At 38.7% G+C, this 14,752-nt stretch overlaps 1 protein-coding gene across 3 annotated transcripts in view; it reads right to left on the bottom strand.

Annotated features, from left to right (window-relative positions):
* The window catches only part of PLCB1 (phospholipase C beta 1), a 691,592-nt gene that overhangs the window by 183,988 nt on the left and 492,852 nt on the right, over nucleotides 1–14,752 (bottom strand). For all 3 annotated transcript variants that reach the window (XM_067707502.1, XM_067707500.1, XM_067707501.1), the window contains exon 9: nucleotides 14,015–14,181. In XM_067707502.1, the coding sequence (XP_067563603.1) occupies nucleotides 14,015–14,181 (167 nt within the window). The remainder of the gene's footprint in view (nucleotides 1–14,014; nucleotides 14,182–14,752) is intronic.

Raw genomic sequence — 14,752 nt, forward strand, 5'->3', positions numbered from 1 at the left:
ATTTTCATAAATTATCTTGGGGCTTCCCTGGTGGTGCAGTGGTTGAGAGTCCGCCTGCCGATGCAGGGGACACGGGTTCGTGCCCCGGTCCGGGAAGATCCCACATGCCCCGGAGTGGCTGGGCCCGTGAGCCATGGCCGCTGAGCCTCTGCATCCAGAGCCTGTGCTCTGCAATGGCAGAGGCCACAACAGTGAGAGGCCTGAGTACCGCAAAAAAAAAAAAAAAAAAAAAAAAAAAAAAAATTATCTCTATGCTAATTTCTGTTCTCTTTCTTCTGGAATATTATTTGATCAAATTTTACATTTTCATATATTCTCCCTCCAATTTTTCATTTTATTTGTTTGCTCTACTCTCTGGGAGCTTTCCACACCTTATTTCCAACCCTTCTTTGAGTGTTTTGTTTCTGCTACCCTCTATTTAATGTCTAAGAGCCAGTTTATGTTCTTTGACATTTCTTCAAAAAATAGCATTGTTATTTTTTCAGTGGTTCAATATGTTTTATTATCTTTCTAAGGATATTAATGATATATGTATATTTAAAATTTTCTTCTCACTACATAGTCATTGTTTTCCTTAAGGTTACTTTTATTTTTGCTTACTTCTACTTTTTAAGTAAGTTTTCCTCATATGTCTAGTGATTTTTAATTGCCTGTTCATATTTCAAATGGGTGGACTAAAAAGCTGATTGGACTATTCAAAGCATCTGTATATCTGAATATGAACATGCAAAGTGTAAGAGTTAATAAGGCCTCATTGTAGAGGGATCAGTCTTTGTCTCTTTGGAGTAAGCCCTAATGTCAATACCTTTAGTTCTTTCTTCTTGAGCCGATCAAGTCCTGAGAGAAGATCTGTTTAATCACTTGCCAGGAAAATAAAGGCCTGGATGCCAGCCTTCCAGAGCCAAATGGGGGAAGGGGCAGAATGTTTACAATCACTTTATCTCTTTGCTTTCAAATACTATCCCTGACTTCACCTGGGATTGTGTTATCCTCAGACCCTCTGCTTTCTTGTCTCCAGAAGGGAAACCTTTAGTTTTCTCCCAGGTGGGAGACTATTCCTTAAACAGCTGTCAACCAACCCTCCTTATTCTAGGCTGTAACTCTAAACCTATGATCAGTTTCCTCAGATGTGTTATAGCTGTAAACCTATAGATCGTTGCCAAAATTGTGTAATTATTGTCTCTTACCCTATTATATCCACCCTTGCCAGATTATGCCTTAAAAAAATACAATGCAATTTTAGTGTGGTTTCAACAGAGAGTTTAATTAGTTGAATACGTCTAGACTATTCATTCTATTTATCCTGATGATCCATGATTTCTCTACTATACCAGACTGCAGAAGTTTGTTGATTAAGTTAAAAAAATCAGATTTCACATGCTTTATCCTTTTGATCCTACTATTTTTAGGTAAAATAAATCAGATGGGAGAAACTGAAGGTCTTCTGCTATAGACCTGCTTTGCCTGGTCAGGGACTTATCGTGGATCTCCTTGGTTGTCTTTCATTCAAATCTTTTTGGTGAGAAGTATGCAGTGACTAATACCTCACCATAGATGGCACTATATGGATAATTTGTCAGTCAAGTTTTCCTTGCTGTGTCTTTTCCCAGGTAGAATGTAGTCAGTCACAGAGGCAGCCAGAGCTCCCAGGTATTTATCAGGCGGGAGTATTTAACAGACGAAATATTTCCTCCCTTATACTTTCCAAGACCCTCTCACTCTTCTCCAATACAGGCAGCAACACAGCATTCTAATTTTGTCTCAGGGAATGGAGGGATGGAAGAGAAGGGAGAACTTAAGAGTACCTTTTCGGCTTGGTTCTGAGGGCACTCTTCTACCAAGGCTTCCTTGTCCCCAAGCCTAGGGGAAGTCCCAAGTCCTGAAGAGAGAAGCCTGTGGCTCTTTTCTAGGAGATGGTCTAGAAAGTTCCAAGCCCTGGTGTTCCCCAGTGGCTGGAACAGAAGGAGAGTTTTATCTTTACTCTCTCCCTCTGCCTAGTCCCTGGCAGAAGCACTAATCAGACAGTATTAAATGTCTAAAGCCATCAAAATAGAAATAGGGGACTAAGATAATTCACAACAGAACAAATCAATCCTTAAACAATGAAAGAGCTGATTGTCCTTCATGACACTGAAATGACAAGTTACCCGCCCTGTCAATACTTTCTCCTTCTAACATCTTTGCTCAGCAATGCTAGAATTTCTTTTGAAATTCACAAGTAAGAAGTTTATCTGAAATAAATCCATAGCCCTCACCTTCTACCTAGAAGCTTATGAAAGTGACTTTCAATAAGGTTGTGTAACAAAAGCTGATGCTCCTTATTGCACAGATGAGCCTGATGGCAAGTCCTCAGCACCAGACTCTCACATGACGCTTTACATGGGCTCTGTGACCAGGAAAGGGAAAAGGACAGCAGGGCATGGTCACAAGCTAATCTCTAAACAGAATTCATGGCACATTACTAAAGTGACTAGAAAGTTTTGAAAGTCAGGCTCTTTCCTGTTCAGTGTGTGTTTTTTACTGGGATGGTTACCTTGGAAATGACCTCATCATGGCATCAAAGCACCAACATGGAACTGCTACCTCGTTCGTCCTAAAAGCAGATGTAAGGTAACAGTGGCGAAGTGCTAAAGTGAAAAATAATTCTGTGGAGAGTCAAAGAAAGAAAATGTGGCTGGCTGTGTCTACAAACACACTACTTTAAAAAAAAAAAAAGAATGGATTCTGACTTGAAAGGAAGTATATTTATACATGTGCAAGCAGGATGGTAAAGGAAGAGAGAGCCAGCCTTTGAAGAGCTTCATGAATTTAGTCTATCTCCCATATGTTATTTTATAAACCTTTATATACTATTTACTATATGCAAATATTAACTCATTCTATCCTCATAATAACTCTATGAAGTGGGTACTACTTTTATGCTTATTTTATGGGTGAGAAACTCAAGTAGCTTGCCCAAGATCACATGGCTTACAAGTGGATAAAATGGGATTTGAACCCAAAGTCAGGCTTTGTGTTCCATGCCATTAACTACTATGCTATCCTGCTGTACAGCACATAATCTAGTACTAGGAGAAGGTAAATCATAATCTTCATCATCATCACCATCATCATCATCATAACAGGAAGAGCTAGCAGTACCTGAGCATTGACCATGTGGCAGGCACAGAAATCCTATAAGAGAGGTACTTTTTACTTCCCATTTTCAGATGAGCAACCTGAGGCTTAGAGAGGTAAGCAACTTTTCTAAGGTCACAGGGGGTACTCAGTGTGAGAGCTGGATCTGGAGGTGGTGCCAGGGCAACGGGAAGGCAGATGGTGGTGAGTGCGACCGATGATGTTTATCCACATAACTTTCCCAGCACTGGCCTGGATGAGGAACAAGGATGATGAAAGGAGAGGATCCTGCCTCTGTAGCCGTTGGCTTCAATTGAGGCAATGTGGATTAGTCCTAAAAATAGCCCTGAATGTGACCAAGGAAGAGCTTTTTCCCATGATTTACTTATCTTTTTAAAACGTGTGACTTTAATCTTTTTGTTAAAAGAAGCTGGACTCAGGCAGGACAAATGACCCATCTAGTAGAGGCGTGAGGATTAGCTCTTTGATTTGGATTTGTCTATCAAGATCTAAAATTCTTTTCCAGACTCAATTTACATTCTAATCTCCACAAGTAATTCAAAGGCACCCTCTAACATTTTTATTCTCCAATCCATGAGTCTAACTTGTAGGAAGAAAAATAAAATACAACAAAAAAAATGTGTTATGCCAATGTGAGGACAACAGAAATGCTAAACAGAAAATATGACATTGTTTTGTGGGTTTTGCAAAAAAAAAAAAAAATGCAGGTTACCTTTTAAAAGGAATAGCCAAACACATGCAAATAACATCTTTCAAAGCCTGGAAGCACAGAGAAATCTTGACAAATTCTGCCTTGGAAGACAGATGGCCTATAAATCCTTACAGAATCATCACACAGTTAGGATGCGCAAACTGAACAATGTGCCTGCCAGCTAGCATGGCCACCAGCCTCACTTTGCTGAGCCAAATGCCAATTAGGCAGGATCTGGCACTCACATGTTTGGATGTCACTGGGATTAGGCGGTTGAGAATCCATTCATCACCATTCAATCCTCAGTCCTAATGTAATGATACCAGGGCATGTTGGAAAGCTACTGGTCCAATGGCTTAGCACCTCCTAAAATCACTTCCAAGCAGAGCTCTGAGAAGGTATTTCCCTGGCTCACATTTATTCCTGGTGCTTTGACCCTTATGTGAGTTCTGCTAGACAGTAAGTGCAGATGGCTCTCATATCCCAGGGCTCACCAAAATCTATTTGCCTGCTTACAGAAATAATCTATAAAATGTTCCCTTTTCAATTCTCTTTGCTTGGGCACAGACTTTCCTATTATATTTGCCAGTTAACTGTGTTTTTGTATAGTGTATGAACTTTGCTGGTTTCTTTGCCTATTTTATCCATTTCTTCTCAATCCTGGAGTTAGTATATTCTATACATGTTCTCAGGCATTATTATGTTATCTTAGGCTGAAAAGTGTCATGCATTCTTATTCCATCTTGATTGCAAAGCTGTTCAATTACCATAATTATGTACAAATACAAGTCCAAGATATCGTGTAATAATCTCTACTAAATGAATACGTGCTCTTCTCAAAAGCCTTTGCAGATCAACCCCACGACCCAGCTGTCCTGGCTTTTTGTGGCCCTGTAGTTCTCCCTGTATTCAGCTGAACTTGTTCATGTGGTTTTGTGTGAAAGTTCTTAATAATAGCACCTAACTTTGATTTAGCACTTTCCCTTTTTCAAAGTATTCTCACATCTGCAATTTATTTACATCACACTGTTCTGTTTGGTAGGTAAGACAGCATTTTATTATTTAACAGGACAGATAAACTTTGACCCAGTGAGATTAAACAGTCCTTTTAAGTTGACATGGCTAGATAAAAACAGAATCCAGATTGGTACCCTACTCTCTTAAACATGGGCTTGGAGTCTTTTTCACTAGATGTATGTAACGGCTGATTGATCATTTAGGGCTAGAGGTTCTCAGAGGGTAGGGAACAAGTCTGTCGCATTTTATTAGTGCACCATCACATTGTTCCATGAGAGGAGACCCTTCACAATGGTTCTTGACCATAACACAAAGGAGAGAAAAATGTTCTAGATCCTTAACGAGAATATCATGTTCCTTGGGTAAGATGGACAATAGTTTTGCCCAGGACTGAGAGATGATGCAACATTTAATGGTTGCCTACCGTTCCTCATTCTCACCTCCTAAATTGCCCTACTGGTGCTACCTGGAATCACCTTTCAAATAAACTCTTTATATTTGGATTCTTCTCCCAGGGTCACTGCTGGGGGAAGCTAAACAAAGGCAAGTAGTGTAAGCAGATAGGTTAGGGAGAGTCCCTGGAAAAAGAGAACCAGGCATGGCTTTCTTGACATAAGAGAACCCATTTTGGTCTAAGCCATTTAGTGATCTAAGACTGGCCACAATGCCCCTTGAACAGGTCTCAGGAATCAACGATATTAAGGGAACAAAGGAATGCAGGAACAAAGAAAAGGCAGTCAAAGAGTAGTGCAATGATAAAGCGGAGTCCTAGTTCCTCCTCAAGGGATATACATAATAATAATGTATCTTTGAGTTCTGCAGGAACTAAGGCCCCCTCCCAGGTGGAAGATGGAATTGTGATGTTGACCCTCCTGACTTCAATCAATTAAAGCTTGGACTCTCTCGATTTTTGCCTCAATTTTATGCTGAATTCTCACCTGCTCTAGCCTCTTCATGAATATGCAAGTACCCTTAGCTTAAAACTTCCCCAATTTTGCTGTTAGGGGAGACACTGCTTTAGAAAAGATCCCCGACGTTCTCCTTATTTGCTGCAAGTAATAATCCTTCCTTCTCCCGATCTTTGGCTTGGGTGTGTCTATTGGCTCAATACCCACCAAGAGGCGAACCCAGTTTTTAGGTAACAGTAACAACATTAATAAGAAGCATTTTGGACTCCTTTCCTACACGTAAGGTAGGGTGTTAGGTGAGAAATTTAATTTTTTCAAACATCCTCAGTTAAGTCTTCCTCTTAAAATCGTGCCATCCCTACTCTGCAGGTAATTTTGCTTTTGCAACTGGAGTCCTACAGACTGCAGTGGTTCACACAGGGCTCCTAGAATCTCTATAATGAATGAATGAAATTATTGGTCATTCTCAACTTCCCGACATTTCACCCATTGCCACGGTGCATTTTTCAGCTTTCCTGTGAAGTGTTAGGTTAGACAGTCTACCCCTCACCTCATCTGGCTTCCTTGTGGTCACCATATGTTTTGCATGGAGTTGATTCTCTCTGCATTCAATCAGCTTCCTTCCCGCTTATTTGGTGTAAAATCAACTATCAACAAAACTCAGCTCTGGGAAAAGCAGATGTTGGGGTCCAATGCCTTGGCTTCCTGGCTTTTCTGCAGCACAGTGCAAGCTGCTAAGCCGTTCCTTCTAACTGAGCCATAGCCTGCCCCCGACCCCTGCTGGCAAGGGAAAAGGTGTAACAGTCAGTGATTATTAATGCTTTGTTCTGATGGGAGGTTACCTCTAGGAGAAAATAGCCATTATCTGCTTTGTCCCATTAGTTCTCACCCACAACAGCAAGGCATCTTGGGAAGGTATAGTCTGATGAGGGAAAGAAGTTTTAAAAACACTCAACAGACTGGGGTGGATTATGCTACCAAGTTCACTCCTGCACCTCTTTAAAACTTGCATTTGTTTTTGTCTCTCTCTCTCTCTCTCTCTCTCTCTCTCTCTCTCTCTATATATATATATATATTTTTTTTTTTTTTTCCTGACTGGTTGTTTTCTGAACAAAAGCCATTTCAGCTTTGAATGGACATGGTTGTGGCTTTCTGGTTAGAGCTGTAATTCTGAGTGGACACTGAGGTCACAGAAAGAAAGGATGCAAGAGAAAAAAACCAGGACTCCTGGGCCAGGCATTTGTTTTCCTCAAGCCCAGTTCCTCCCTCCTGGGAAAGGAGGAAATGCAATCAAGAAAGGAAATTCAAGGAAGTTATCAAGCCAACTGATGAACAGTGAATTCATAATGGCTATCTTTTTTTTTTTTTTTTTTGCGGTACGCGGGCCTCTCACTGTTGTGGCCTCTCCCATTGCGGAGCACAGGCTCTGGACACGCAGGCTCAGCGGCCATGGCTCACGGGCCCAGCCGCTCTGCCGCATGTGGGATCTTCCCAGACCGGGGCACAAACCCGTGTCCCCTGCATCGGCAGGTGGACTCTCAACCACTGTGCCACCAGGGAAGTCCCATAATGGCTCTCTTGAAAATAATTTTTTTTCATTTTTGCCAGTCTCAAATACTTCAGAGAAGTCTATGAATAAACAAAACACAGAGTTAAGAGGAGCTTGGAATATACTCACAGATGCTAATGTCATTCTTCTATGACCTTCCACAGAGGCTAACAAGTCAATAGGTGGGATTTAAATGGGATTGTAATCAATAAAATACTAGAGTAGCTTTTTGGCAGCTTTCTTAGTGTAGTAACTTAAGATACGAAAAGAACTGGCTACATCATACAGCTTTCATCTGTCTTTGTCTTTTGGGAAGAAAATCTATCTCATTTGAGGTGCCTCTGTTCACTCATTTCTGTTCTTTTATTTCTTTTATTGCTACACAGGTCATCTATACAAAAATATTTAAACAGATGCCACCTTAATGGTGAGGCAGATCGTTAGGCCAGTGAATATCTCCTTCAGATGTGTGGTTTTTAAACTGAGCATCTCGAATCTCCTGGGGTTTGGGCAGAAGTGCCTGCAGAGAATGGGATGGAACAGGAGAATAAACAGGAGTAGGGCAGCCATCACCAGCTACAATGCAGGCTCTGCTCATTCAGCCAAAACAGTGCTTCTAACGGTTCTTCCTACACATTGACCAATCCAATGAGACATTGTGAGAAGAAACAAACACAAATAAAAGGATGCTATGTCAAGGACAGTCTGAAAACCACTGCTGTGGATGCAAACTGCTAACTTCTAAAGAGTTGACATTGCATTTTTTGAGCAAGGCCTAATGGAGGGCTCCACGTGGGAATCTGGAGTGGTGCAAAGAACTGGGACACAGAAAATATAGTCCTACTCTCAACATTGTCACTTAGCTGCCTCTTCTATGACCTGAGAGTTGGGACTAAATGGCTAAGTCCCTTGTAGACAGGAGATCCTGTGATTTTGAGGCTACCAGCCAGGACTTCAGGAATGGTAACAGCTAAGATAACGTGTGACATGTTGGAAGGGATGAGCCATGGGCACAGCCCTTCCATTTTTTTTTTTTTTTTTCTCTCAATGCTCAGCTACTCTGACCTTACCCATCTTTCACTTTAGATTCTGTTAAGGCCATTTATTGAGAAATGCTTGTCTTAGTTTTGGTTCTTCTAAAAGTGGGCTTTGAGATAAGGATTTGAGTGCAAGCAGCTTATTTGGGAGATAACCCAGGAACTAACAGTAGGGGAGTGGAGAAAAGAGAAGGGAAGAAAAGGCAGCAAATAAAGGGAACCTTATCAAGCAGGTTGCAGTTGTGGGAAACGGGCTCATTCATACATGGGAACTCTGGGAGAATGTGAAGAACACGTATCAGAAATGTCCCACACAAGAGGCAAGGAAGAGCGGTACTACCACCTGACTGAAAATTACTCCTGGGGCCATGAAGTCCTGGTAACTTGTAAGCTGGCTGTGGTTGGGCCAAGAGAAAGTCCCAGAGATTTGCAGAAGATGCTGTTGACTGTGTTGGAACCATGTATGCCGAGGGATACAGGATAAGCACTGATGTTTGCTAGAACTGGTATCATCCCATTTTACAGATGAGGAACCTGAAGTTCAAGCAAGTCAAGTCACTTGCCTGAGGTTAACTGGCTTAACCATAACACAGTGCCAGTCTCTTTCCTTAATTACGGCATGTTTGATGTCTCAAGAATGCATAATACACATTAATAAAAATAATCATTATTTTTATAACTTCTACCTAGTAAAGGGAAATGGTGTTGGGAAAATAATGATTTTAAAAACTCTGTTAGGAAAATTAAGTGATAAAGTAAATAGTAAGATTCCAGTGTAAATCTTTACATTTTAAATTATAATTATAATTCCATTTTAATAAAAATGTAGATAAAATATTGATGAGTCAGAAACGAACATTTGTGCACAGATATGACTCACCATATTTTTTCAGGTTTCATCACCAAATGAGTCTAATTTTTTATTAATTGCAATAAGTAAAATAAGCCTGTTAGCCAAGAGACAGCAGCATTCAGAAATGCCTCTGCCCAGTGCTCTGAATCTCACTTCCAGACTCATAAATAATTTGGCACAAATGCCAATTCTCATTTTTCATTAGTTCAGGTCAACAAGGGTTCAATAGCCAACAATTAATACATGCAACCTTCTTATCATAAGAAACTTACTTAATTCTCCCAGAAATTCTCTCAGAATATTTTCAAAGATCAGAAAACTAGGGGGTGGAACTGGTCAAAGAGATTAAATGGCTTCCTAAGGTAAGGTAAACAGAGATGATGGATTGTTGATTTGTGACCAGTTTTAGTGGAATCTGCTGTTTTTATCTGCCTGGTGACTAGTCCTCCTCTTTCTAGGTACACACCCCAGGTGAATTTCAGGGAACCACCTCTCTCCCACTGTCAGTCCACATGGTTCAGGTAGCTGACTCCTTATTGGCTCTAGGGAGAGTCATGTGACCAAAGTCTGTCCAATTGGTACATTCCATCCTCCAGGCCACAATGATCCTAATTCAGGAGTGGTCCTGGGTGGCTTAAGCCATGTTCTGGTTTCTGGTATTTTGATGGAACTATGAGATTGGTAGGCCTGGAGCTGCTGTTGGCTTTCTTGTCACTTCAGAAGAGTCTGCCCAAGAATTACAGCCAGTGCAGAGAACATGATGGGAGATGACAGGTCTTGATGACATCATTTGAGCCCCTGGATGTAGTCATGCCTGAAGTCATTAACACCCTCACTTTTTGCTTATATGTACCTGTCAGTTCCTTTCTGTGCTTCAGTCTGAGTTAAGTTTGTCATTTTTCAACTGAAGGAGTTCCACCTAATACTACAGGTTGCAAGTTTCCAAGTCCAGTGCTCTCTCTAGCACACTCTGGGTGCTTCTGGTTGTTGATAATAATGACACAGTATAGTTCACTTGCATAAAAATTTTAAAATAAAACAATATTAAAAATACAATAGGGTTATTTCTAGTATGCACATCATTGTTAGCTTAGGTCTATTTGGAGCAAATATGCTAGCTATACCTGAACTTCTATTTGCTTTGCTTAAAAACAAATTGTTCTGCTATTATTAATTTTGAGTTCAACTATTAAACTATTAACTCATGGAGTACTGATCAAATACTAAAAGTTTTAGTTTCATCTTAATTGCAACAAAGCAGGGAAGCTTTTTATACCACACTGTACAAAAATTTAAGAGGAAGAACTGCTGATAAAAAAGAAACGTAGCTTGAAACATCTGCTAATATTAGATCTGTTATATTAATTCAATTGCTTAACAAATACTCATGAACACCTGCTCTTCACAGAAGAATAAACATGAACAAACTTAACTCTTTTCTTTCAGTTTGGCAGTTTAAGCATAATTTGGCCTTCTTTTACGGACAAAGCTGCTGAATCTAGAGGTCTGCAGCCTGTTACCTAAGGCACCAATAAGTATTTCATTTTTCATGCTAATTTTACTCAATGCCTTTCTTCTAAAGAGTTTAAATTATAAACAAAATAACTCTAAGAGACATGAGTCTTCAAACTGACATTCATGACCCTTTTGTTTGGAAGAGGCAGGAGTCATTGTGTAGCCCTGCATTAAGTAGAGTTAGGCCTACAGTGCAAACAGCATGGTAAGGAAGAAACATTTGCTGACTTGGGGCCACAGCATTTTTCAGTGTGTGATTTTAAATTGTAAAAATAAACCTAACTCCCTTGAGAATAGTATCTTCTGCAGCAAGATTCCAACTCTGTGAAACCCAAACGTGAACATTTGGCCTTAGACTGCACAGAAACCTTCTGATTATTTATAACCAATACATACATCTACAGAAACAGAAATTCCGGCGTGGAATGTGGGTAACATCCTCATGACAGGCGGCCAACAGAGCATCACTGTTGGTCAGCTCTTCTGGGTTTTCACTTCACACTTACACTCGGCTTTAGCCATTAGGCTTTTAGCCACACTGAAAATTTTTCATTAATTTAAGATTACCTTTTATGTCAAAATTATACCAAATGCTATAAAAACTAAACATTGGCATATGTCAATTTTGTGTATTGTTTATTTGTTTAACACCTACTTTAAAATATGTTTCTTGTATCAGATAGTATATATATATTTATGCTATTATATATGGATTTTCTGTATGTATCTTATTCCCATGATTTTATATCAAATATAGGCAATATGGAAGTCTCTGATAAATGAAACTGAGTTTGTGGTCAATTTAATTAATGCTTGGGCACATTTGAAGAACTAGTAAAAATGTACAGTGCCGCAGAAAAAAATGATAATGTAATATTAAACCTCCCTACTTATTTTCTTATGTGTTTATTGATTAAAACATATTAACTAGTTGACTGAAAGTTAAAAACTCTGCTTTCCTGAAGAGCATCTTGGTATGAGATCTTGGGTAAGTCATTTGACCTCAAAGCTTTGGTTTGCTTCTTTGTAAAACGATAATGCACATTTTGAAAGTCACATGATAAGTGAGAGCTAATTTCCTTGCAGCAGTCATCACTGAAGCCATATAATAAATGCTTTCTTAAATTGTACTTTGTTGCATATAAAAAGGAGTTCCTGTAAAGATCTTAAAGTCAAACATCAGATATTATAAACTGCAAAGTCAAGTAAAAAATGATTTTCATCCTTGGAAAAAATATTTCAAACTTTTGATTACTAAAGAATTGAGGTCTAACTCAACAATTTCTTATTCCTACAAATAAAGATTTCAAAATTGTTATCCTTTTGACTGTGAAACAACAATTGCTAGAATAAAACAATCTTCTCTAATCTTCTTTGTTCACATAAACAGAGCCAAGGCAGCAAACAAAATGACTTGGTGTGAGACATCTCAAGTTCATCTTCCTACTGGAGTTTTGGGATTGAGAAATGAATACTGTGATTTTAAAAAATCACATCAGTGCTGACAGAGAGGCCTCATGATCAATATCATATTAAGTTGTAGAAAAATAAATCAAGTTGCTATTTTTTAAATATATCTGAATTTTACATGTCTGCATGATTATGGAATTCACACCTAGTACAGCTATAAGATGGAACTAAATACTCATGCAAATGTTAAGAGATTTAGTCTTAATTCCATTAGAATCAAAATCAGTTCTTCCAGGATGATAGAGTTTTACAATAACCTATTGTAGTATTTTCCTTTGTATCCTCTACTTTTTCCAAGTCATCAGAGTATGATGTATGGGGGCATCACACACTAGATGAAGCCTGGACCACCAGCAAAGTGGTATGAAGGAAGGAGAAAAGGGCAAAGTTTAGGTTCTGAAGTGCCTCATTGGTTTCACAAAAGCTTTTTGTTTTCCTGGTGTCATGGGCTAACTGCTTTTAGAAGTCTTGTCAGAATTGTTAAAACACTGTGTTAGTTATTTTTGACGAAGTTTGGATTTCAGAAGGGAACTGTCAAGCTATCTGTGAGAAACCTCCAAGGAGTTCTTCTGGTTTAATGAAAGGAGAAATCCCATCTCTGTGACACCAGGGAAGAAAGAGAGTCAGATCTGAGGGGGTTGGAGGGGCAGGCCTGGCAACGCCGACATGTACTATTGGGTCAGTTGTTTCCTTTGACCTCCGCAACAGTAAGAATGATGACAACAACAAAGGCAAAGTGCCTGATGAAGAAACTAAGACTAAAACTAAAATATGTAAAATGATAAAACTAAAAACTAAAATAATTCATCTATAAATTCCCAACTAATAACATGTAAGATAGAATTAGTGATAAGATTTTACTTTGATATTTAATAAATACTCTCATTTTTCATTTAGAGGATAGTTTTAAGATAACCATCTTATTAATGACCACAAGCTTGCCAGAGCTATTTGTTACTTATAAATTACTTGCATATTAACATGCAATTTATTTCTTAATTATTGGTTAATTGCACTTTATTTTCCTCCCTATGGAATATCTAGTCAATTTACAACAACATCAATAATAACACACTAATATTCTCAGTGAAGGAATTTCAATCCAGATGAGACTTGGTCTTAGTGGTAAAGGATGATCCAGTTTAGAGACCATGATGCCACATATAGTTGAAAACTCCTGGCAACTGAATTTTCATGATCTTATTTTGGCAAATCATTTCTCCAGAATCAAAAATATAAATTTCTCAATAACTTTCAGGCATCTTAGTGTTGTCTTTCTGATACCAGTTTTGTTTTTTTTTTCCTACAAACACTAATTTTTTTTTTAACACAGAAGACCAAAGTTTAAAATATCTTTTCAAGCGGAAAAATTCATCAGTAGTGTAAACTATAAACTACTATAAGATAAGGGTCTAATGGACTGAATATTGAATTTTAGAGATTTAGAAAAATCTACGGGTCATGTCACAGAGCTAGAAACAGACCCAAAAGGGCAACATTTAAGATAATGAATTTCCTGTCTGAAAAAAAGATGCCTTCAGTCACTGGGAAAATTTAAAACAAAACAAATGATTAGACATTTAAAAAACAATGTTACACACACATACACACACACACACACACACACACATATACATAACAACAACAAAAACATCACATACCAAACTCTAAAAAAATCTTCTGATTAAACCACCAGTGATTTAAGTCAGAAAGAAAAGCAGGCATATAAATGTGGGAAACCCTCCTGAATAATCCTTGATGTCCATGACTACCAAGAGTGGCCCACTCACAATTAGAACCTGAGCTTTGCTCTGGTGTGGGAAAAAGTGGACTGACCTTTTCTGGCAAGACTGATGTTGGGTTCATACTTCTCAATCAACACCTGGACTTGCTCTTGCTTTAAAGGTGGGTAAAGAATTTCATTTAGCCTGGGATCTCGCTGCTTGAGGTTGATAAAATCCATCATCTGATCAACTGTAAGGTATGGTTTGCTTTTGGCACCACTAAAAACAATTAAAAACAAGGAAATTAGAAGGTTTTTCCACCAAGTCTCATTCATATATTTGCATTTAGCTATGTGGAAACAAACTCCTGCCATACCTGGCAAGAGCATGCTATACTGGAATTCCTATCTTGCCCTAAAAACATTGTGTTGCTCCATCACAACCTTTTGCAATCACTGCCACCAAATCCCAATGCCCTTGAACTATACCAGATGCATAAGAAAACCACAATAGGGAAATACTGTATCTTGTGTGTGAAGATGTACCACTCTAAATGGAACACAGAGTATGGGTTGTTTTTTGATTATGATGCTTAACTTCTGGTTTAGTCATCAAATTCTCATATCCCGCTTAATCATCTAAACATGTATTTATTTCTCATTATTAAAAATACCCAATATGTTTGGGCACATTTTTCTTTTCATTAAAATTATGTTTCAGCAAGAGTCTATAACTCTACAATATAGTGTGATTCAAACTTCCCATTTCAATCCAGTTGACAACCCAAAGACAAGTTCAATAGTACAGATATTGCAGATGTTCAATCAATAGCCGATGGCAATGAACATGA

This window comes from Pseudorca crassidens, chromosome 15 (assembly GCF_039906515.1).
Source record: "Pseudorca crassidens isolate mPseCra1 chromosome 15, mPseCra1.hap1, whole genome shotgun sequence".
Classification (NCBI taxonomy): Eukaryota; Metazoa; Chordata; class Mammalia; order Artiodactyla; family Delphinidae; genus Pseudorca; species Pseudorca crassidens.